Source organism: Sceloporus occidentalis, unplaced genomic scaffold (assembly GCF_023333645.1).
Source record: "Sceloporus occidentalis isolate IW3139 unplaced genomic scaffold, rSceOcc1.0.p SCAF_22, whole genome shotgun sequence".
In the NCBI taxonomy this organism is placed as follows: domain Eukaryota; kingdom Metazoa; phylum Chordata; class Lepidosauria; order Squamata; family Phrynosomatidae; genus Sceloporus; species Sceloporus occidentalis.
The window spans coordinates 6,108,824-6,135,511 of record NW_028317002.1 but is presented as its reverse complement, the minus strand read 5'-3'; the positions used below and the strand labels follow the sequence as shown (position 1 = coordinate 6,135,511).

Here is a 26,688-nt window from a genome sequence, read left to right as displayed (position 1 = left end):
TCCAGAGCAAATGCTCTGAAAAATACCCCTCGTCTTATAATGGAGGTCGTCTTCTAATCAGACCTCATTCTGCTGGGGCTGTGCTGCTTACCGGGCTTTGATCGCGAGCACGTCTCTGCTATTAGCAGCAGGAGAACAGGAAGGTAGCACATAACTCCTCACATAACTCTGCCTCCCCCCTCCTTCCTCTGGGGGCGGGGCCAGAGAAGTTGCTCGCACAGCCGGGCCCCTGCAGAAGTCTGCGAGTGGGAGATCTGCATTTCAGGTAAGGGGGTGGGGGGTTTGAGCGTGTGTGTGTATGTGTGATTAATGGAATGAATGAGTATTTAAATGTTTGTGAATGAGTGTGTGTGTGTGATAGGATGGATGTGTAAGAGGGGTGGGGGTGGTAGCATGGCATAGGGAGGCTGTAATCACACTTCTAACATCCCCAGGTTCCAGCATGTACTGGCTGCCTTGGCTTGATAGGAGTGTGATTGCTGTTAGCAGTATATATATATATATTTATATATCTATATCTCCAGAAATGCATTTTAACCCCCTATATGCCACTCAGCCCCATGATATGCCTTTTAACCCCCTATATGCTAGAGTGGCATATAGGGGTATAAGGCATATCATGGGGCAGAGGGGCATATAGGGGGTTAAAAGGCATATCATGGGGCACAGTGGCATATAGGAGGGTATAAGACATTTCTGGAGGCAGAGTGGCATAAAGAGGGTTAAAAGGCACATCATGGGGCAGAGTGGCAAATAGGGGGGTATAAGGCATTTCTGGGGGCAGAGTGGCAAGCCTGGGGGCAGATGTGCATAACTGGGGGGGGGGGCAGGTTGGCAAATAAAAGGAAATAAAAAATATATTTTTCTCAATCATAGCTTTTATTAAATATGAAAATTAGTTTACATGAATTAATATTTACTAGTAAAACTTTTTTCCTACAGGGTAGTCTTATATTCAGGCTTTTTGTTTTTTCCTAAATTAATATTTTGATTTTGGGGGGTCGTCTTATAATCGAGCAAATACGGTATATATATTTTTATTTTTTTTAATTTTTTTTTTAAAACCTTGTAAATCCTTTTTAAAACTCACACTCATTGAGTGCACACACGTTGCACAATATTAAATGACAGTAGAAGTCACAATAAGCTTAAATACATATATATGCTTAAAAATAAGCATAGAAGTATATTTAGAAGACACACCAGCATTTAATTAAAGAGTAGAACAAATATTGCAGAAATAAACTGCTGCATGATTTTCCACTTTGTAACTCAGTCAAACACAATATTTATGTTGTTGCTGTATCATAATTTGTTAGGTACAACCACATTAACTCATTATGTAATACATTTCTCATAACCAATTGCTTTGGAAAAACACAAAGGGAGTCCCAATTAATCAATACTAAATTATTTCTAAACAAGAGGAACACAGTTGCCGGGGCCTAAACATACGTCAAATGACAGATTCCCTCCATATGCTACTGTATCTGGCGCATATTAAATCCTAATTAAGTCTCTAATCAACGTAACTGTGCATAGGGAAGCAGAGTTTTAAATTGCAGATGCAATATATAACTGAAACCATTCCAAAGTGAGAATGTTTGTAACCCCTAACGTAAAAATTCCACTAACAAAATGCATGTTTTATTGTAAAAAACTGTTTTTAAGGGGAGAAAAGTTGGCTTGGCATAACAATCCTTATCTATTCTGGATCTATTTTCAAAGATTTCAAGTGGTCAATTGAGTAAAGGGTCAACGCCCACTGACTAGACTCAACTAAAGTTGTACCTGTGCTGCAAATTGTGAGTTTATTTGTGAGGTTATGCAAGAGTCTGCAACTAAAAAGTTACAGATGAGGGCATGTGATTTGAATGTGAATTTGCATGTCCTAGTATGAAACTTGCAAAACAACCCCCTGATACATTAAAGAAATACATTTTCACAAGAATAAAGAAATAATACAATAAAAAAATGAAATGGTGGGCCCAATAAACCTTTATTAACAAAAGGTGGCCAAATCATTGCCCACCTCTTCCTCCACCCTTTTCCAGTGGAATGTAATTAAATAACCCTGGGAAGTGTATGCCCTTATGTGTATATATAATCGAAGGATCCAAGGTAATATAACCACAAGCGCCACCATATTGCCCAGAGTTTAAGTGAGGGCAAAATGACAGAGCTTTCCATGATGCCCTCTTCCCCAATTGGAGAATCAGGGAGAGGATGTTACCAGAATGGGCCGCCATTTGAGTGGAAGGTCCCACCCGGTAATGTCTGCAGAGATGCGGATAAAGATTGAAGATAGCAGATTCAAGATAGAAGAGAAGGGAGAAAATGCATTAGCGGAAGTTGTCAGCAGAAGTGGTCGGCAGAGCTCGTAGGGAAACATTTAGAGAGCGTAAAAAAGAGAGTGAAAGAGAAAGAGAGTTTGAGAGTGTGAGTGCATGTGGTCTCAGAAACAAAGAATCTGATGGCAGATTAACATTTGGCCCATCTAGTCTCCCCGTTTTTTCCTGCCGTAAGAGATTGAAACATCTATCAGTCCTTGGTCTGGTGCCATAGTGAGGAGAGCTTTAAGTCTATTCCATGCCTGTATAATGTAGACTGTTGTAATTTTAGGTATAGGGCTACCACTGCCAGCTGAATCCTGTTGTGAATGGCTTGTCACTGCTATTGACGAGTCCCTGTTCACGTCTGGGGCCACTCTGTATGTACAGTACATGTATGTCTTGTTGTCAGGGCTGACGACACAGCTGCCCAGGGCAAATACTTCCTTATGGACCATACACAGATGCACTTTGCCCCACTGATTATCTTTCAATGACCAGAATGAGCTGTGTGTCAGGGTGTGATTGGAGGCAGAAAACTGCGAGGAGTGTTTCCATTGATGGTTCCTGTCCATAGGGTGAACACAGTGCTTCCAGTGACAGGGTGTGTGTCTGTCACATAGGCTCAAGAGAAGTACAAGTACAGGAGGCAAGCGCACACAGTGAGGGCAAATAACTTGCTTATTGAGATGGTCAGAGCAAACATAAGTCTTTAACTTCATTAAATATTATATAACATACTTCAGCAATAAACATTCAGAACATTCATTTGCACTTTTATAAAAATGGTAATGTAAACAATTAACAATATACCGTTATGCTTTATGTTATCAGGCATTGTGGACTACATTGTAAATAGCAAAGGATATTTGTAAAATGAAAACATTATGTCTTTGGCTTCTAAATTCATATTTCACCTCTAGCATTGTTAACCTTTATCAGAGGGCACAAGGCCAATATTCCAAGATTTCAAAGTAAGGCAGTAATTGGATTGAGGCCATCGCGAAGAAAAAAAACCCCATATCTTTGACTCACTAATGTCAATCTTCCTGACCTGCTTGATCTCTTCAATAAATGCCAAGTAAGTTAATCCATACAAATCCTTAGCGCAACCTTGCCAAATCATACTGCACATCAATTTTATTTTAAGCTGATTGGGAAACAATAAGCATATTACAGGGAGGTATTAAACGCACAGGGTTAAATGAATGTGTTTGTGTCATAAATTATATATACACTTTTAATATTAACAATATATTTATAATCTAAATACAAAAGGAAATTGATTATTAACTCTAGCATAAATCTATTTGAACCCATATGTATCAAACGTCCTTATTTTGGAGCCACAGTCCCACCTTGGTACTTAATCCTAGTCTTTTTTCAGCCTTGATGTTTCTCCTTTGTTCGAACTTTGACTGATCCAGAAAGTTTCACTACTGGACTATTTGGGGCGCACTCATTCATAAAACAGGAAGTTTGGTTTCTTTTATTGTGTTGTTAACCATGCCACATGAATAGACTAAACCACCTTGAGTGGTACACATTGTCTGCCACTAGAATTCCCTATAATGCCTCTGAATATGTTGATAATGTATATCATGGTTCCTATTTTATAATAGAATTTTTTTTTTTAAACAGTATATATTTCTTTCTTTAATTTTTTTAAAGCAAATCTGAGTCATTTATTTAAAAAGAATGAACACAGTTTATGGTAGGGCATCTGCAGAGGTTTTCTATAACCATTATCTTGCCAACGATTTATTGTAACCAAAACAATGTGCGATATCATACAGCACATAACAACCTTTCATGTGTTCAGAAACATTAAAATTCCAAGTAATGATTTTCCTTAGGACAGACAACTGTTACAAAATATAAACATGGTTAGGTTACAAGGAAAGTATTTTTGCGACGCAAGTATTTCCGCTATGTGCTTTAAACGCCATATTGCTAAAATAAACTATCCCGGAAGTCATAGGTAATCTGTCAAATTCAGATTTGTACCCTTAAAGCCCTCAGGAATCCTATCTATTTCTATTTTATCCCTTGAACACTTTAATACGATTGTGGCCTCATTAATGACCAACTGTGAAACATTCCTAAAAAAGGGGAAAAGTGTGTGTGTGTTGGGGGAAGGGATGGACTGCCCTACGGGGATACCTGAAGATTTCCCAGTAAGCTGCCTCCACTGGGGCCATATGAAGCTGCACTAGCAAACTAGATTTTGCCCTTACAGCTACATTGGCTGCCGTGGTCAAGGGCATACATATGGCAGAGGCAAGCTGTATGGGGGCAAAGGTGGCATTCACAATTGTTTAGGGACAAAAGTGGCACATGTTTCTTGTGATGTCAGGGGGGCAATTTTCGCACCGGGGCCCTGTGGCTCCTAGTTATGTCCCTGTATTAAATTATATGAATTTGAAGGGAACATGCTAAGGTAAGCATATTAAGAAGATAAGGAAAGGATGGGTATAGAGATTATGAGAAATTATGTAAGGGAGCATGAAGATGGAGGGGGTGATTGTGGTGCAATATGGGATGATGATAGTAGGGGAGAGAAATGATGGTGGGAAGGAATATGATGATAGGAGGTATGAATATAGTGGTTGGGAGATAATGATTATGGTCGGGTATTGGAATGAATAAGGATGGGGGTAGGATGATCGTCAAGGCAGCACTACAGAAACACATACATAAATACAGCCACCCTAACACAATAAATATACATATACATACATATACACATAACCACTTTACATATACATGCATAACACACTAACAACATACATACAATTACACATACAGACACACACAGCCACTCTAACACCATATACTTAAATTTACATACACACACCACTCTAATGTCAAACATGTCTGCATAGATATACACACAGCCCTTCCAAAACAATAAAATTACACACATACACATAGCCACTCTAACAACATGCACATATTAACATACACACACAATTTAAAACAATACACTTACATACACATAGCTACTCTAAAATTTGTCACTATTCACACACATATATACATATACACATTCACATATCCATGCAGCTTACTTAACAACCCCCTCCCTCAGCCTCCCTCTTACATTTTTAGCTCTAAAGTTTTTTAGGAGAGCTACAAGTTTAGTTCCGCTGTTTATTACCTACCGTGAGAGTCATATCTCTGTTTTAAATACCTTTTCAGTAATTTATTTAAACACACGTGAAAACAGTTAATTGCATACTTATTATGTTTTTAACAAATTTTACTGGTTTCCCTGTTGGCCACAGCCCATTAAAACGCAGCGTTTGTCCCTGTTTTGAACAAAAAGTATTAGGATCAAAATGTGCAGTGTACCCAAAATGGCACCATGAAAAATGGGGCTGGTATTCAATTTATGACAATTAATCAGTAGAAAGATGTTACTAGAATCTTCATCTGCAGCATTTACCAGCAATACAACAAATTATCAGTGATCATTGGGCTAAACTAAAACAGAATCTTAGAAATGATTTGATACCCAGATTTTACTTAAGAACAAATATAAATAAAATTAATAGACAAATAAAACCGTTCCTGTCTGTTTTCAATTGTTCTCCAATCTCACTTTAAAGATTGAATTTAGCAAGATGACAAGTTGTTTTTAGACTAATCTAAAAACATTTGAGGTGGTTTGTAGTCTCCACGGTACATCTGTCCAGGCTCCCTTAAGCACAGTTCCTTTATAGGGTCTTCCTTTCCAGGTATGCTAATGGTTGGCCATAAATATCCATTCTGTTGGTAGCATTTCAGCTTCCAGCTGGTTCACACTCTCCAGAGATTTAAAATTTTGTTGATGTAACCCTTCACCTGTTGAGTTCCATAGGTTTCTCACAATGATGATGTGGCTGACATAGTTGGTTATTTGTGAAAAAAATGAAAACTTTATTGGAAATGGCCAAGCATATGTTCGTCATGTCATTTTGAGTGTTGTAATGTCATACAAATTTTTTTGCAGGTTAGGTCTCTTTCAAAAGCTCCAATGATTGTTCAGTGCACAGGAGGAAAGCAAGAGTACATCAGATTGATTTCTAGTTCCTCCTGACAGCCTGTGGATTGAAGTAGATTGTCACAGCAGGTTGCGACCATCATTAGCTCTAGTCTGAAAATAACTGATAGCAGATGGCATGCTCACATAAGCAAGAAACAAGCTTCCTTGTAAGGTCTGCAGGATTGTTGTCAAATCTGAACTTTATTTTCATGTTCTTTCTCTTCAGGCTCAATATAATATATAATATAATATTCCAAACTAAAGGCGAGTTTGAAAACAACTTTAATATACTGAAGAAGCTTCCAGCTTGGCACTTTCATGTCAATGCTGAGTTCAGGAAATGTTTTTCCTGGCTCTGGCTTTAAAATTGTGTATGTGCGTCTGCATTTGCAGCCACTTATACACTAGTCCACTCATAGAACAATGGGTTACTGTGGATTATTAGGAAATCATACTTATTTGGCCAGCAGCATTTACACAAAGTCATCTTGGGGGATGAACAACAAAAGATAGTTATGATTAGACTTGTCCACCAGGGAAGGTCTTCGTGTTCGTCTTAGTGCTCGTCTTCTGCAAAAAAAGAATCTTCATATCCACCCATTTCTGTCTTCTAATAAGAAACAGTAGATCTAATCCATCCCAAGTAATCAATTTTTGTTTAATAAGCAAACGCAGTCATGATGTTTCATACACATTACATGACCCCACTGAGCACTTCCCTGTGACCAGGAAGGGCGTCCTGGACTCCCTGCTCTATCAGGTGAGACAACAGGGTGGCCGGGCACAGTAAACCAGTACCAGGTGTACCACTCTGATGGCAGCCCTGGCTCAGACACAATAGTAATGAAGATAACGGAAGTAATTACATTTCCGGAGAAGAAGTAATTGGCAAACGCAACACAAAAAAGTCAGAAAGGCTTATTAAAATAAATTGGGAAAATAGAAGACTTAATCAGTCATATTTTCAAGAGATTTTGAAAATAAAGAAAACAAAACATCCAGTTTTTAGGCTGCTTACAAAAATACTGTATTATGGATTGCTGTAATAGCATGTGAAAGCTGCCAAAGTTTAGTTGATACTTTAAATGTGTTCTTTTTGTAATACCTGATGAGGTGTGTACCAGCTATTTAGCATACTGGCCAAATGTGTGGTAGGGTGCTGGGCCCAAGCCACCATCAAGGTCACTCAGGCAGCCGGTAATAAGGTATCAAGAGGCTAACTCCACGTGGCTACATGCTACATTAGGTTTGTATAAATGCCTTCAGCTGGCAGTCTCAGGCCTGTGCTATATGGGTGGCTGGATTTTAAGAGATATTTTACATCCACTTTTGTTCCTTTATCTTATAATAAAAATAATGACTTATCTATCGTTTATGGCTAGAAACAAGGATAATTTAAAGAATGTGATCCAGTAGTTTAGTTGTTTTTAACATTCAATTCCCTTTTTAGCACAGGGTATGTATGTGTATTTGAGCTGTGTAGCTCAAGTGTAGTTGAGTCCATTACCAGGTCTTACCACAAACACACTAGACGCTGGTCCTTTCTCTACTATCAGGGCTTTAGCAGTTCAGACTCCAATGTTGTCACCGAAGGAGAACAGAATGGGAAGAATGAAGGAACTGTTGCCAAAGGTTATGATCACTGAGGAAAAATGCTAACCGGACCTTATGAACATCACATGGTTGCTACTAAAATCAGCCCTTTGAACTAGGATCATGTTTGACGTAGTTAGCATTATTGTTTTCACTTGAGACCAGAGATCTTAGTATCTTGAAACTATTAACACTCTATACATCAAAGCAAACTCCATAACTAATGCACAGCAGAGATAACACAGCTGACTTTTCTTGTCATTTTGTTAGGGATACAGGTCTTTATGACCTATATTTTCTAGTCCTGACCATTTCTTATCACTTGACAGCTAACAACAAATAAAATATGTATTCAGCAAGAGGAAAACCTTTAGCATAAAAACTATTTAGGCTTTTCGTACCAATCAGTTACAAGCCTATCTTTTTTTCTAAAATAAAGCCCCTGATATCACAATGTGTTTTTCATACCCATTACCTAAAGTGAAAAATACTATGTACAACATAAGGATCTTGGAGACAAAAGACAAAAAATAGACTACCAGGCTGCCCGACATCCCTCAAAAAAAAAAAAAATCCCAGACCTTCTCTGCAGCTTGACTTGAAAAAAAAATTCCCCCCCAAAAATGAGCCTTTTCAATAAAGTAAAATAAACAATACATTCACAGTCCCTTCTGTTTAGGATTGAAGTGAAATTCAACAGAACAAAGCAGTCAGTTAGCAGAGTAAAAGCTTTGTAAATTGTTGGGAGAAGCCTGGAGCAAGCAATAACACATTAAAGCTACTTTCTGCTTCCAATAATGGAGTACAGCCGACAATCATGGGGAGTTCTAGGCGAAAGGGATCATTCTCCCACACACAAACGGTTCAAAGGGACATAAGCCACACAGAGTAATTCCGCAGCAATTTGACCCCCTGAAATGCAGTTAGAAATGCTGTCCTGCCCCTTAAAATCTCAACTACAGGGAAAAAAAACTTGTATATCATAAAGACTACATTCTGTAGCAATTTCCTAGATTCCTGGGGTTAGAAATCTAGATTGCCAATGGATAAGTGAGCCTTAAAATCACATCCCTGCTGACAAAAATTCATTTCTCATAACCGTCTCCATTTACTGGAATGCTGAATCTTTCCCATGGGGAAGGAACAAATGAAAATGTTATTTCTCTGCTCATGAACTCATACCTTTCTGTCTGCTTTTCACTGTTGGCAATTTCATTCTCTTCCAAATTTGACTAAAGCCCGTGACCTGAGGGAAATAATGTCTATATAATAATCTTCTGAAACTCTAATTCTGAGTCATGTTTTTTTGGAAGTTGCCTTGCAGTTTATGAAAATTGCAATAAGATGAAATGTAAGTGATGTGATGTCCCTGCCTAACATCCTGATTTTGTCTGGTGAACATGTTGCAAACAGTCCTAATAAACCATCCTGACTTCGGAAGAACTCAAGTGGTAGGCAATGGCAATGTTTCAGCAGGTAATGTTTTAATGCTTGACCTAAAATGATAATTTGCCAAACAAGTAAAAATTGATGCAGTAGATAATTGATTCTTCCCGTCATCCAAGAAACTATGCTTGTTTATCATTACTATCAGCATGCTAATACTTTGTACAGTGGTAAACATACTACAGAGCAACAGTCTTGGTTTTCTTAGGAAAGCTTTAGTATTTGTAGGATAGTCCCGTTTTTTGGGCAGTGTCCTACTCTTAGTTTTTGCACGTAGTGAGGATTAATGGATGATTAGGGAGATCTTTTGATCTTTCTTGACCGGCCTATGAATCTCTAAAATCAAGGGAGGCCTGGCCAATAACACATAGCCACCTGGTGAAGCTCTGCAACGAAATGTAGTGAATTGACTCTTTGGGTAAGGTGGACAGGGGACCACGCATCCAGTACCACCAACTACCCACTTCCATTGCATCCCTTCCCACCTCCCATGTCTTGCCTTTCATACAGGTGTCAGGGGCCCTGGTATGTCGCCACACATCCCTAGGTGCTCAACACCTAGGAAAGAGGCAGTTGGCCTGCACCAGGCCCTGTCCGACTCTGCTAGTGCGCAATAAGTCCCGAATACCATCACTGGGTGCTCTTGGTTCTTACGGTAAGCAGTATGGACCTCACCCCTGACAACAGGTGTCCTGATTTGAATTAAATGTAAGTATACTATATATTACAGATGTATTAACCAAGAAATGCCAAACAAATAAAGGTAGATAATTCTAATGATATACAGTATAAACTAATAATACATCTTAAAAGGCTTTTCAAATCTCTCAGTTTTAACGAAATATTAAAATAACAGTTTACTGTATCACAAAGGCTCACCAACAATTAATATTAATTCTTTAACTAAAAAAAACAAAAATTATATTTAGGAGAAGCTTCAACTCAAGAGCTTCACCCCCCCACCCCTATTCCAATCTTTATGACACTGATTGGCTGCTTAAATCAATGGGAGCACTTTTTTGAGCATGGCGGTGAGTTTACAGGCAGATAAGTAGCTGAGAGGGGCAAATGCATAGGCAGGATATCCAGAGCCCCTCAATACATTTATAGGGATGATTTATAGGGATATAATAGCAACCTCTCAGCTATTATATGCATTAGCTTGAATATAAAGTCCAATGAAGATTTGAAATCAAGAGTGGTTCTCAAATTTCATATTGGTGCATATTTGTTCTTTAGCCTACAATTATCGTGGGCCCACCACATAATATGTCCTACGGTCTTACCCATCTACTGTCCTACCGTACTTTTGCATTCCTATGGTAATTATACGAAGGTATAATCTCAAATTACCTTTGATACTTTCTCCTTTGTGATTAGTTTCTACTGATTTATCTATACAAAAGTGATGTGCTCGTTTTCAGTTTAAAAAAATACATAATATAAACATAATTATTTTAGAGATTCAAATATCAACCATAGTTTCCAGATGTTAGTATAAAATCTGGTAAGTACTAAAGCATAGCGGTTAAACGAAACTGAAGCTCCTTGCTCAAAGTTGGACCAATAGGTTTACCTTTAAATCTGGAAAACAAACACATTCAAGCTCCTCAAAATTCAGCTAGATAATTTGGATTTTTAAGTAAGGAAATATCATATTGTAAAGATGGATATCACATCTAATCTATTTTGCATTAAGAGCGGTGTGGTTAGTACCTTTGGCACTCAACAAAATGCTCTAAAAGTACATTAGAGTCAGATGAGAACTTACAAACTCCTACCCAAGGATGATTAACTTCATCCAGCAAAACAAATTAATATGATATCTAAAGACACATTCCAGCAAAGTATAGTGTAGTATTAATAGGAAGGCCTGCAGGACCAAACATAAAGAGGAAAGCTAATAAGCTGTGAAAGGTTTTCATTTGGAAATGGGGAAAAAACACATACTAGTGACAGATGGTTGAGAGCACTACTTGAGGCTTGGAAGGAATGAGGCAGAAACTGATGATTCCAAGTGACACTTTAAATCACAGTTAAAAAATAGTCATCTTGTTTGGAAATAAGAGTACGTTACAATTTTCCATACACAGCAGAAGTCTGCCAAAACCCTACAATTTAAAATTGATAGTCTACCTTAGAACTTATCCCTCTTCATTTGCTTTTCTCTTATATCTAGCAGGTAATTAGCAGGTAACACAAGCCAAGTATAGCAAAAATAAGAAAATGAGTCTGGCTTCATGTACGGGTCCTCTGGCATCAGTCCAGGCTGGCACTATCCCTTAGTGTCCAAAGTCTGGCTAGAAAAGGTGGCACTGAACCGTTGGAAGTACTGGGTATCTTGCCTGTAACTCACACAGGAACTAATGAACACACATGAAATACTTGATATACATACCAGTATACCAGTAAGTGTAGGGGAGAACAACCCCACTAATATTGAATAATTGAGGTGAACACACATCATAAACACAAACCGCTACTTAGTTGCTGACAACAAAATGTCCCAGTTTTTATTTTTGTCATTGTAAGAGACTGTATTAGTTTAATGTCAACAAGCTAGTCAAGCAGCAGTATTTTAGATTGTTCTGAAGCCATAGTATCGGTTTTTTTTACCAAGTAGAAGTCGTTCACAACCAACTAGAAATCACAGGGCCCTGGTGGTAAAATTGCCCCCCCCCCTGAACTTTACCATCAACTTTACCACCTTTTCCCTAAACAGCATGTGAGTGCCACCTTTGCCCCAAACAGCTTGTGAGTGGCTTTTGCCCCGAGCAGCTTATCAGTGCTATCCTAACCCCCAAACAGCCTGTTTGTGCCATCTTTGCCCCAGCTTATCTGTGCCATCTTTGGCATGGCCCTGTCACAGCTGCAACCACTGTGACCCCTGTAGTTACGCCACTGTTCACAATGCTATGGTCCCTCGTAACAATCATATTTTTGACATACTTGTAGTGACCATATGATTAATACCCGTGTCATTACAATGTTCTAAAGCCAGAAGGCATGGTACCTTTGACCTTTACAGACCTTTAGCATGTTAAATAATTCATCAACACTTTGCTAACAGTGAATTTTATCTTCACATTTATTTGGATCACTAATGGCTCCCAATTTTGCTTGCTTTCTAGGGAAACAAAGTCAACTGCAACATATGTCAAAATATATATACTGTTTACATATTTTTAAAGTTTCCTCCTAACATTAATTTACCTGCCTGAGAGCTACATGATTTTCTATCATATTATAAGGCCAACAGTCATCTTACTTTTCAGGGTTTGTTACTGCAGTTATCAAAAAGGGCATTACATATAGAAATCACATATTTTTTAAAAGCAATTATTTATATATTGCATATGGTTTTCTTTAAGTAAATGTTTTTTTCATTTTAATAATCACCCTTTGTAGTCTATAATATTATAGTATAGACTATAATATATTATAGTATATAACATAAATAGCTACTTAATTACCGTATTTGCTCGATTATAAGATAAGGTTTTTTTCCGAGCAAATTCTCTGAAAAATACCCCTCGTCTTATAATCGGGGTCTTATAATCAGACCTCAAATAGGTCTGACTATGAGACGACTAAGATCAAGATACTGCAGCTGCAGGGGACCTGGTTCCATCCTGTCCCCCCCCCCCCGCCCCACTTACTGGTACTTCTGAGTCCCCGGTGTGTAGCTGGGGCAGCGTGTAGATGTCTATGCGATTCGCGTAGACAACTTCCGCTGCAGCAGGAAGGAGGTGTGCCTAGCAGCGGGGGTTGTCTGCGTCCATCGTGCAGACCTTCCCCGGCTGTCAGAGATCTCTGACAGTCGGGGAAGGTCTGCGTGATGGAAGGAGACAAACCCCCGCTGCCAGCCACGCCTCCTTCCGGCTGCAGCAGAAGTGCGTGGGATCTACACGCTGCCCCGGCTACATGACAGGGAAGTCAGAAGGACCGGTAAGTTTGGGGGGGCGGGGGGGTGTTAAATGGGGGGCATAAGGCATTTCTGGAGTGCTCTGTGAAATGCCTTTTAACCCCCTTAATGCCACTCTGCCTCCAGAAATGCCTTTTTAACCCTCTATACGCCACTCTTCCTCCTGAATGCCTTAAACCTCCCTATATGCCACTCTTCCCCATAATATGCCTTTTAACCCTCTAAATGCCATAGTGGCATATAGGGGTATAAGGCATTTCTGGAGGCAGAGTGGCACATAGGGGGTCAAAAGGCATATCATGGGGCAGAGTGGCATATAGGGTTAAAAGGCATATCATGGGGCACCGTGGCATTTAGAGGGTTAAAAGGCATATCATGGGGCACAGTGGCATTTAGAGAGTTAAAAGGCATTTCTGGGGCAGATGTGCATAACTGGGGGGCAAGTTGGAAAATAGAAGGAAATAAAACCAAAATATTTTTCTCAATCATAGCTTTTATTAAAAAAAAATAGTTTAGATGAATTAACATTTACTGGTAAAACTTTTTTCCTATAGGGTCGTCTTTTATTCAGGCTTTTTCTTTTTTTCCTAAATTAATATTCAGATTTGGGGGGTTGTCTTATAATCAGGGTCGTCTTATAATTGAGCAAATACGGTACTTTTGCACCATTGCACCATCCCTCTGAGCATAATATCTCTGTACTGGACTTTTTTTTTTTTACCCTTTTTAAAAAAAAACAAAAAACTATAGCGACACAAAGATAGGCAAAAGGTGATTTGGATAGACTGCTGTGTCACAAATTGTCACGATCTGATTTAGAGACCTTGCTTTTGTCAAGAAAGACAGTTGGGTGTCTGCTTTAAGAAAGTGCTGGGAATATTTTCATCAAAGGTTTGAATTGAAAAACAGCAGGGGGTAAATATCTGAGATGTTGCCAGGAAAGACCGCTGTATCCGTACATTTACCATTAACAGGGGACAGCAGTGGTTCAATGAAGTAATTCAATCTAGTGTGCCCTACATTGTATCAGACAGCAATTCTGAGCCGACATAAATGTTTCATAATAAGCTCTGAGCCTATTTCTAAGCATTGCTTGTGTCTTAATTGTTACCATCGCAAAGCATCGTTCTTTTCAAGTTGATGTTGAATTCTGCTAAGTAAATACCACAACAGAATAAAAGTGGTTGTTCAAAGGATTTTGCTTAGATGAAAACAAATAAATTGAAAGCACTATTTTGTAAGGTTTTATTCCTCAAAACAAGAGCTGGAGGTAAGTGGAAACATTTTGCCCCCCAGATTTCCCAGTGAACTATGAAGAAGAAGGGCCAAGGTGACCCCATTAAAGGGATACTCCAGCCATCACATTTAATTTAATGCATATGATAGCTGAGTGCTCCATTAAAATTTTCATGAGGTCCTAATTGCAAATGCATAAACAGATTCTGCAGATTCCCCCATATACATCTGTCAAATACATTTACTGCTGCTTGCCAGGTGGTATATTCACCTCCAGTCAACTTAAGTACTGGCTCAGTGAAGGTGCCAGGCAAGAGGGAGTCTAAAAACTAACCAAATAAAATGATCTATATTAGCTGTTAATCTGCTTCCTAATTTATTTTTATCAATCTTTTTATTTATTTTCTTATAGTTTTGATGGAAAAATATTCCTGTAGAGAGTAACAGTTAAACTGGTGGTGGTGCTCCTATACCTAAGCCCTACCTAAGCTTCCTATGTGGTAGGGCTGACCATGTGTACGTACACTGCATTGATGCATTTGTTACCCCAGTCTATCCACTGGTGTCCCATACCCTCTATTAAACAACTGAATCTAACCTACAGTCCTCAACAACACTGCATCCAGTAAAATATCCAATGAGCGGCAATGAAAATGCCTTGTTGATATCAGAGGTTAGAGAAGAATGGGCAGACTGGTCCGCAATGACAGGCAACAGTAACTCAAATAACCACTCTTTACAACCAAAGTAATGCAGAATACCATCCAGGTGCGACATTCAGATGGCAGGGTCAGACTTTGTCGTAAACAACATGAAAGCATGGATCCATCCTGCCTTGTAGGCTGGTGGTGGTGTAATGGTGTGGTGGACATTTTCTTGGCACACTTTGGGCCTCTTAGTACCAAAACATGTTGAATCCTCTGATGTAACTTTATTTTCTGTAAAATCTCTGACATTTTGTTTGACATCCTCAATAAAAAAGAATTTGAAAAAAAATATATATAACATTTTAACAATGACATAAAAGTCAAATCTCATGGTCAGGTACTAGTAATCCTATGGTCACAAATTCAAATATATCTAATTCTATATTTATGATAACAGAATTAAACAAAGTTTGCCTATATTGTATATGTACTGATTAGACATGTGTCAGTATTAATGTTTACTTTTATTGATTCCATATTATTAAGCATAGGGTCACCGAATGCTCACAAGCATCTGCTAAGGAGCAGTTCTAATACACCTATTCTATGTTTGTTGTTGTCGTCAGACAGGTCACATACATGGAAATTTAAAAGGGTTGATTAAAAAACCCTGGCGGTGTGGTTGAAAAAGGGTTAGCAACATGTAGGGGTAGGACTAAACACAGTCATTCTCTCCTATCGTGCCTGGTGTACTATGGGATGGATGCTACTCTAATACAGCAAGACCATAGAATGTCATGTTATGTGACCCTGCTGATGTTACCTTCCACAGCAGGTCATCCCAGTGTTAAGGCCATACCTGGGAACTCTCCAGGTAAAGCACCGTTTCTCTGGTTCTCCAGGTTAATGCCTGAATCCTCCGGGTCGTAGGAGCTGGGTCTTGACACGCCCTGTTCCCTGCCCATTTCCCCTTCCCGCAAGGAAAGGCTCCAGGTATCTGGAGCTCAGAAGTTCCCAGGTATTGTTAAGGCTTACGCCAGGCCAGTCCTTGTTGCTGAAATCTGACAGGCCCTTGGATAATTCTGATTTGCCCAGGGAACAGTTGCCTCACCATCTCCATGGGACAGCCCGCCTTAATGACAACTGTTGATTTATTAGACTTTAAGGAATCATTTAAGAATGAAAAAAGAAAACAAAATTCTACTACCTATGGGTGTTTTGAGGACAGAGATAACAGTACTGCATATACTTAAGTGCAGATAAATATTATCTCCTGCATGCACTATGTATGATGTAAGCATTGTTGGGTGTCCTTGCAGCCATATATTATACTGCATAGTTGAATCGTGACACAGTGAAATACCCCAGTTCAAACTCCATCTACTCATTTTTTGGCAACATCATGAAGCCATTCATTAAAGATGACGCATATCCCAATAAATATCACTGTGCATGTGAGATAGATGTCATATAGCTTTCACATAAATATCCAACACAATTAAAATGAAGTATGTCTGTAAATATGACATATTTTAGTTTATTTTTCAATGTCATCCCTTTTCTTTCATTTGCATTTATGTGTTGCTTCCAGTTCAAGGCACAAGGCAGCATTATTGCCTTACATAAGCAATACCTTATTGAGCTAGACACCAATTTGTCATAACAAGCAAGGAAAATAGAGGGGGTTATTTGTAAAACTTTGAGCTGCATGAAGACGACAGAACTCATAAACCATAAAGGTAGACCATTCAAGGTTTTTCTGCTAGAAGGAGCACAATGGGCCACTATGGTCGTTCAATATGTAGTTAATTGAATAAGCTCCTGGCTTGCAGGAACACACATCCTCTGCCATATAACAACACAATGCGATTGCTTTCCTGCTACTGATTTTCTGTTTCAAGTAGCAAATCAGTGAAACAAAATGTCAGACAACAGATGAGGTGTTGTGCTGCAACCCTGGAGCTGCAGCTTCTCGGAAAGGTAAGAGGATTTTGTGTTGAGCTTAACTGAATGCATATAAAATAGTTACAAAATACTTTAATATGCATTCTTTGTTGAGTATGCTGTCCGGGACAATGGAGTGTCCTGTTAAAGGAAATCGTCGTAATTATTTTTTAAACATAATTATTTTACGTTTAAGTTCACGTTAGGGAAGCTGATATCTATGTCTCAGAGTGGACAAGTCAGTATTATCTATTTTTCCCTGTCATGAAGTTCTCTTACAAAGGCTGTCCTGAACCAGTCAACAACAATCAGCTTCTGCTGATTTGTTAATCTATGCTTTTACAACAATTTTCATCATGCCACCTTCTTTGAGCTATTCTATTAAGGAATATGATAAACTAAATATTATGCTGTCTTGTCTTTGTTGAAATGTTTTGATTTTTACTGCAAACCATAAATGGTTTCTTCCCACACTAAATGAGCTCAAAATCATGTACGGTTAAAGGCATAAACATGGATGTGTAATCAGGGGTTTTGCCATATTGCAGGATAATGTAATAATCATATTTATTATAAACATATGTCAAACTGAATTTCTTTCGTAGTCTACACCACAAGACATCTGGTGTATATTTATTGCACATAAGTTAATAAGGCTCTTTGTCTGTCTAAATAAGAAAGAAAATTCTACTAAAGGGTTTTGCACAGAAATGGTCATAGTATACAAATAAATCTAGTATGTTAAAGGTCCACTTCAGCTCTATTTTTACAATAAATGTATATTGTGGTCTTTTTCCATGGACTCCAATGCATTGTACTACATACAAATCAATGAAGACCTTCTTTAGTTTTTGATGTAACAAAATTAAACTTTGGTGTCATTGGTGCCCATGATCACCATTTTTCTAATTGCCGACTTGGGCCTATTGGTTACCACACAATCTCACTTCCCCTAAAGTTAAGAATTTGTACGTAATCACATACAAACCACACTTCATTGATTGCTTTGCGGATGGAGCTAATGAAGTCCTATTTAACCCCTTAATGACAAAGCCTGTACATGTACGGGCTCAAAATGCATTATTTTCCATGGGTTTAGGGACCGCCCATTGTCCTTAAGGGGTTAAATCCTTTTCCTATAGACCTTAATTTGTCAGATTGCCCCCTGGGATATTATGACTGAGGCACTTTATTGTCTGCCACAATGCTTCAAAATCAGAACGCATACAAAAGTAAATAACTATTAAAATCCAAGTTATTTAATTAAACTAACATTTTTTTCACACCAGATAGATGCAATATTATGAAAATTGTTCTGAATTCCAAGTAACAAAAATAGATTGTGAAAGTTCCTCTTTAAGGAGAATTGACTACTACCTTTAGATAAATATGACTGATCCAGGTAAACAGCAGAAGGATCACTCAAGAATTAAAAAAGAAATGTTAAGAAACTCAGTCCTTGAGCATGAGCAGAGGTCCAATATCTTCTAATCATTGGGGATCAGGACCAAATGAAAACAAAAATACCTGTCTGTGCCATTGCACCCTTAAAGGAGAGAAGCCAAGCAGCCTTCTATAGTGTCTCTAAAAGAAAACATGCTGACATAATTTTTATTTCAATATATTAGTCACAAAAAATGTGACTGTTCCTTTAAAGAGAGGGATTAGTATTTAGTGTCAAATTTAAATTTTATGATATTTTGCCCATTCATTTTCAAATCAGGATATTTTAATGCAAAACTCTCCTGAAATATAACCCCATTTCACACACTTGTAAAAATAATACCAAATTTAATTAAAATTGTAATTATTTTTTATTGCATGATATTTTATCTTCAAACATAACTCCATCTTTAACTCAAATCGGAAAAGTAATAAACTTAAAAGATGTCACTTTGATGAGATTTTTTTTGTGAGTGGCCAGCATCTCTAATTTTTATGCAATATTTTATACAAGTTATAAAATCCCCATAATACTTTGACAGCCGATAAAGTACAAGTGACATGCAGATGATTATGGGACTTATCATCTCATATCAAAGGTTAGTCAATGTTGACACTTCTTTTCTCAAGTAGTTTTTCACAATGAGCTATTTGAATCATAAGAATCTCTAATTTCAGTTATATCTACAGGGGGAATTTATCCTACATGACCTATGGGTACTTAACTCAGTGCCCACTGCACCCTCTGCTAAGCACCAGGATATGATGTTGTTTAAAAATGATGTCATCATTAAGGATACATGGCACAAGTAGGTATGCTATGGAGGCTCTGCTCCCTAGGCAAAAGCATATTTTGGGGAAAATATATTTAGTTCAGATTTCTTAATCCTATAAAGTATTTAAAATAGGAAAAATAGTATATCTGTATCTATGCAAGCTAGTTCTTTTCTGTTTATTCTGACCATCTTAACTTTATAGGTAGCTAAATTAATGCTGGTTGCATCAACAATTCTTGTGGTGTTCCCAAAGGGCCGAGCCAAGAAATTGTGCTGCCTGGGACCAAAAATGAAATGCTGCCCCCCAACAAAACCACATCCATTATGTTATATTACGATTCATAAAAATAAAATTAAACTTATCATGAAGTGACATGCGTACACACTTACATACAGAGACACACACTATCACACAAGAAATGATGCATTGATTAGATAAAACAATGTTTAAACAGTGGTATGTAGCTGGAATAATCATGCAATTCCAGACTTGCAGTATAAATTAGTATCAAACCTATGTATACATTAGCAGGGAAATGCACAAAGGGGAGCCCGACAGAAGATTAGGAATCTAAAACGGAGATACCTTATGTGCAAGTGTCTGTGTAGAATCCTAAAAAAGTGCATTGGAAACTTTGTACTTTTGGATTTAGAACCAAATAGTTTTATGCATTTAGATAGTGGACATGGGTATGTTCTCTGTTTTCAAGGAACAGATTGATACCTGAAATATTGATAGATAGGTAGAGTTATTTTTAAGCGGGGTTTAAAACAAACTCTCCAGAAGTTGGGATCAATGGCAAGTAGCCAACTTGTTCTCAAGACTAACAGATGGCTTGTCTTATGTTCACCCAGTTTCTGAGATATGACTATATGAAAACTGCACTGATTGCGCTTTCATTTATACACAGCTTGGGTTGTCTTACAAATAAGAATTTGGATTAAAATCTCTTTTGGGTTGTTTTACAAATAAGAATTTGGATTAAAATCTGATATTTATACTGTTTTGCCTTTAAATTTTACAGAGATATACAAATCTAAGAAACAGCTGAATATTACACTATATTTGCAAATATGAAATAAACAAATAAAAGACCGACTGTAAAAGTAATTTACAGGCACTACAGCAGCAATTATTTCCCACAGACTAAATGAAAGAAATACACTTGTTTACAGAATTCATACCTGCTGACTTCCAGATTTCAATGATAGTCTAAAGATTTGGCTTTTTGTCCTACAAATCCAGCAGTTCTGATTTTTATTCCACGGATTTCAATTGAGATTTTAACTTAATAGTGAGACATACGCCAAAACATCCATTTTAGATATATATATATATATATACAGTATATTTATATATATTATATATATATCTATATTTATATATATATATATAATGTGGTGCTAGGTATTTTACTTTGTTAAACAGAATTGACCTAATTCAGTACCACTTCTTGGAAGAAGAACTAGCAAAACCAGCCTTCGTTAAACAGAATTGGCCTAATTCAGTACCACTTCTTGGAAGAAGAACTAGCAAAACCAGCCTTTGTTAAACAGAATTGGCCTAATTCAGTGCCACTTCTTGGAAGAAGAACTAGCAAAACCAGCCTAGTTGAAGCACCATCCCAGGATAGTGAAGACCCTTTAAAGTGCACTTACTCTGATCCAACAGACCAAGAACACACAAGGCAATGTGGAAGTTGGTAATAATCAATATGTAAATGTTTGTGGCATAAAATATATGGCATATTTTAATTGGCTCTATTACACGTAAATGATCAATTCGCTAAAAGTCACTTCACCTACCTTAAATGCACCATTAGAAATAATAATTAACCTGAGGATTAGATACTTTTTATGGAACAACAACATAGGGTCCTCAATAGCAACCTTCTATGTCAGTACTGGACTGGAAGATCACATCTGATCTGTTAAACATGACCCAAATACATAATGACTCACTCAAAAACACAAATAATGTTTTTTTACAGCTTATCAAACTTTTAAAAACTTCCCCAGAACCTGATATTCAGGAGAAAATTTAAAATAATAGTATTCCTTAGTACCGTAATTCTTATGTTTGCTCCTTAATTTAGTTGATACATGGAAGTATAACATTTTCTACAAATATAATAGCAATCCATTCACATAGATTACAATTGAAAAAATGAAATTAAAAACAGAGATATATAACAGAGATATATTAGGGGGAAAATGTATTACTCCATGTTATGCCATTTTTTTCCATTTGCAGTAGATGGGAGAATTCCTATTCAATTAATTGTGGTAAATGTAACCCTTATTCAACACAGTTCAAAATCATCTGTAGAAAATGTTATGTTTCTATGTATCTTCTAAACTAAAACTTATATGTTAAATAATAGATTTTATGTATGTGTGTCCAGTTGTTATAGAAAGATATAGAACAGTTTGCAGTATTAGATTTAATGTCTTATGTACTTTTATCCAATATATGAATTCAGTATCACAGAGTATATTGTCACAGGGTGTATGGAAGAGTAATAAAGGATCAGTACTTAGGACCATGGGTGTAGGAACCCCTAAAAATCTGGAGGGGCAGCATTTTTCCCCATCAGATCCCCACTTTCTCCCCATCTCTCACACTATCTACCCCCTCTCCCCCTTCTCACACTATCTACCCCCTCTCACACTTTCTTACTATCTACCCCCTCCCTATCCTTCCTTCTCACACTATCTACCCTCTCCCTACCCCCCTTCTCACTAGCTACTCTCTCCCTATCGCCCCCTTCTCACTAGCTACCCTCTCCCTACCGCCCCCTTCACACTAGCTACACTCTCCCTACCCCCCCTTCCCAACAGCTACCCTCTCCCTACCCCCTTCTTACTAGCTACCCTCTCCCTACCCCCATTCTCACTAGCTACCCTCTCCCTACCCCCCCCTTCTCACTGTCTACCCCAGGAGTGTCCGCACTCATTTTTCAATGTGAGAAAATATGGCCTTTAATAAAATATGCAGATTAAAATAAAGTAAATGACACAAAACCTTTACTTTTCCTCTCACTGATTTCTGGGCCTAGAAAGTGTTGTGACTACAAATTCAGGACTCAGGATAATTAAAAATGAAATAGTTCTATTTATTCTACGATGCACCAAAATGAAAATTCTGGACCAAAACATTGACGGTTCACTTAGCCAAAACCGAAAATGACCCCCCACCTTTAAAAATAATAATAAAAACTCGCATTTTTAATAAAAGTAGGTAACACACCACAATTGGACAAAAAATTAGCAATATTACTTGGCATAATAGGAGTGTGATTGCTAACAGCAATCACACTCCTATCATACCCAGGCAGCCAGTACATGCTGGTACAGGGTGGCTGTAAGTGATGTGCAGACCCCATATTGCTGGCAGCATCAATACACAAGGGGGGCAGCTAGCTAGGTTTCAGCATGTACTGGCTGACTTGGCATGATAGGAGTGTGATTGCTAACAGCAATCACAGTCCCATCATGCCTAGGTTCCAGCACTTACACATCCAACCAGTAAATTAAATGAAACAACCCCCAATAAAAAGAAAAGAAGGGTATCTGCATGGAAGTTGGTAAAAATGACTATTTTTCTTGTGTTCTTGTGTGACTTTATTTTTTCTAGTTTAGAACCCCTGGAATATAGAGGGACCTTATAACTCTCTCTGCTTATAACTGCTTCCATGTCCCTGTGCCACACAGCTCTGCTTCTTATCTTGCATCTTGTTTTTCTGTCCGCTTTACTCTATCTTCTCTCTTCTGCCTTCCTCCGCTGCTCCAAAAAGCCTTCGTTCTTTGTACGCGTCTCCATACACAATGGGACAGGCACATGACCTCTGGTAAACTTTTGCAAAATGGCAGCGCTTCCAGGCTCATCCTCTCCCATGATTAGAGGATTGGGGAGGCGGTGTACCTGGAGGCTGCACCCTCTTGCCTAAAGTAACCTCTGGGTGAACTTCCGCAAAATGTCGGAGCTTCCGTTCACATCCTCTCCCCCGATTGAAAGCATCTACTACATATATATCATGCATATCAGTTCCAAATCATAGTAGGCTAAAGCATGATAACAGAACCATGTAAACATAACATTTTAGCTTGTTCTGACATAACACATATTTATTGTCATTAGTCATGGCATGGTTTCATAAGTAATTTTGTTAAAAGTTGATTTGCACTTACAAAGTAGCCTGTTCCCAAGCTGGAAGGAGCTGAACTCTGTAACAGAACACATAAGGAGAAAAAAAGGTGGAAAATCAGTGTTGCGTTTTTAACATGTTCCAATCCACACAGCTAATTACAGCACTTTCCATATTATTTCATCACTATATCTTAGCACCAACATGCTGATCCTTGTCATTCGCTACTGGAACAAGGAGAACATTGCTTAATTCTACCACCCCCCACTCTCTCCTTCTCTTCAAATCTCTCAGCAGCGTGGGGATAGCTACATGTTATGTACTGAATTCCAAGCTTCTGTCATGGCTGTAATTGCCAATTTATTTGACAGGCAGCTGGGTAATGATGGCATTTTGCCCTGCACTGAAACTAAGCAGACACTCTTCAAACCATTTCCCTGACTTGCTGACATTCATTGCCCTGATCCTGACTTACAGTGTCTTGTGGCCACAAAGTGGCAAAAGGGAAAAATGAGCAGGCTAACTTCAAAACAGTAAAATCCTACAGGGTTTGGATGACTTTTTCAGCATATGACCTGCTTGCCAATTGATTCCCATGGGTCATAGGAAAATAAGTCTTGTTGTAAATATAATTAGTGGTTGCAGTTGTAAGGAACATTTGGGTATAGCCTAGCATGGGCAGCTGCAAATCCCCACATTTCCATAAGTGATGTTTCGTAATTTTGACTCTTTGGTAGGAGAGTAAAATATCTACTATTGCTACTTTTTAAGCAGCAGACAATCCTGTATCCTTAAACAATCGTGTATTTCTGTCACGGCTTAATTATATTTTCCAAATGGATTGGACCGAATCTTCCCTACATAGAGAAACCAAAGCCAGTGCCTTCTTTACTAAATGGTCGGCGTATATTCCCACACTGGCTCCCTCCACTAGGGCCTCTCTCCTTTCCATGTTCCAATACACTGGATGGTTCTCTCGGCAAATTCTACTGGGCAGACACCCCCTGCCGGGTTTAGGTTGATTTTTTTTATTTTATTCTATTAGGCTAGGTTTCCACTTGGTTTTTTTATGCTAAAAACGCCCATAAAAACGCCAATAGCGCCACCTGGCGTTTTTTTTGTGGAAAAACGCAGCAGCCAGATGTTAGCTGTTTTTCAATAGGAAATCGCACAATGCCATATCCACTTGGCGTTTTTCTGTCTGGCGTTTTTTCAGTCCTCTTTGGCGTTTTTCTGCTTTTTTGGGCTCTGTGGCAGTTTTTCAAAATCGCAGCATGTTGACACTCTGGCGTTTTTTCAAGGAAATCTTGGCGTTTTTCTCCAATAGAAGTCTATGGGAGAGAAAAAACGCCATGAAAAAGCCATGTGGGTTTATTGCCTTGGCGTTTTTTATGGCGTTTTTTCCACAGTTACAATGCAGAGGATGGACCCGGTATCTGTGTGTCCTACGAGAAATAGGCTGGAAACAAACAGTTTCACACAAAACAAAGTCCTGGACTGGTTCATATTGAATTTTACACCATTTGGAACAAACATGCCATTACAAACAAACATACGCGACGCATCAACTGGATCCTGCGTGCCAAAAGCAACAGCAAACAATTTGCACCATCATTTGGGGCCAATCTTCCTAGAGGAGCAGACATTCGGAATAAAGCATGCCTTACAAACCACAGAAAAGAGACAAAGGGGTCTACCAAGTAAATGACATTGGGGGCAGATACTTGCCATTTATCCTAATCTCTTTTAGCTGGGTGAAACTGCTAACTTGTAAAGGCTGGAAAAACTGCCTAAGGTCAAAAAAAGCAATTTCCACAGAAAGGCTAAAACGCCAGAAAAAACTCCAGAAAAAAACGCCAAAACGCAGGAAAATGCAGTGGCAGTTTTCTTGGCGTTTTTCATCAAGAAAAAAAACGCAGGACAAAAACCCAAGTGGAAACCTAGCCTTACTATTGTAAGGTTTTACTCCTGTATCTTGAATTGTATACTTCGGTACACGGTGTATTGTTCGTTATCCTGGCTGTATGCTGTGTCCGGTGTCCCTTCCGCTTCGTACTCCTCATCATGCTCTTACTTTGTCTTATTTACCACTGTACCACTGACGACTGCTTTATGACCATCTTGTAATCTTTTTTCTTTTTGGTCTTTGTATACGTATGCTTGTATACTTATACTTAATACCTCCTGTCTGCGGCAAACATAAAAGTTTAAAAAAAAAAAACAATCGTGTATTTTGCGATAAACAGATGGGTAGATAAAGAACCTCTGTGGCTCTTGGCTAACAATCAAAAACGGTCCTTGCAATGCAATTTCTGCCACTAAAAAAACATGATGCATACATACATATTACCATTGGTACAGTGCTGCTATATAAAGTAATTGAGCAGCTGCTTGGGGGTCTTCTTCAGAGGAGGAAGGATAGTCATCAGGAAGAGTGGTGATTAAAATAGGTCCTAACTGTTTTAGGCCAACAATGTGCATGTGACCATGTATGATGGATACATTCTTACATCACCCTTTGTATTCAGTAGACGGTCACAGATTAGAGCACTATAATGGCGATAAAAGTAAATTGGAATCGCACTGCCCCACAAAATATTTGCCCGATGTCCCAAGTAGCCAGTCCAGGCCAGGTAGACCTACATAAGGCTGGCTCAAACTTTGTATGGCTTGTGTATGAGAGTAAGAAATGGGCCAGTTAATTATTTTTCACCAAAGGGACACTAAAAATAAAGACCATTATTCAATGACCTGTCCAAAAATAAGACATTCACACCAAATTATTGTGAGCTGAAATCAGACCCACTAGCTGGATATTCCAATCACCAGGGTTCAAACCCACAAAAAGTCGTCAAGTCCTAAAATGTACATACACATTATGTAAGGCATGCAGTGTAACCACAAAAACACTATTCTTCCAGCTAGATTAAAAACCAATTGTGCCTCCAAATTAGAAAAAAATAAAGGTTCAAAGTAGCTTTAATTAATAAACTGTAAAGGTGTAAAGGAGATCATGAAAAAGCTAGTCTAATGTGTAGAGATCATCTTAAATTGAAAGTTTAAATTATTTACAAAAGTAAAAATACAGGATTGTTAATGCAATTAATGCCAGAAGCATTGCTGTTCTCAGTGGGCGAGGCAACATCAAAACGTTTCAATTGAACTGTTTGCTA

At 38.2% G+C, this 26,688-nt stretch overlaps 1 protein-coding gene across 3 annotated transcripts in view; it reads right to left on the bottom strand.

Moving 5' to 3' along the window:
- Positions 1-26,688, bottom strand: part of LOC149300928 (autism susceptibility gene 2 protein-like) — a 668,047-nt gene that overhangs the window by 365,127 nt on the left and 276,232 nt on the right. For all 3 annotated transcript variants that reach the window (XM_089484559.1, XM_089484557.1, XM_089484558.1), the window contains one exon: positions 23,559-23,594. In XM_089484559.1, coding sequence (XP_089340685.1) covers positions 23,559-23,594 — 36 coding nt within the window. The remainder of the gene's footprint in view (positions 1-23,558; positions 23,595-26,688) is intronic.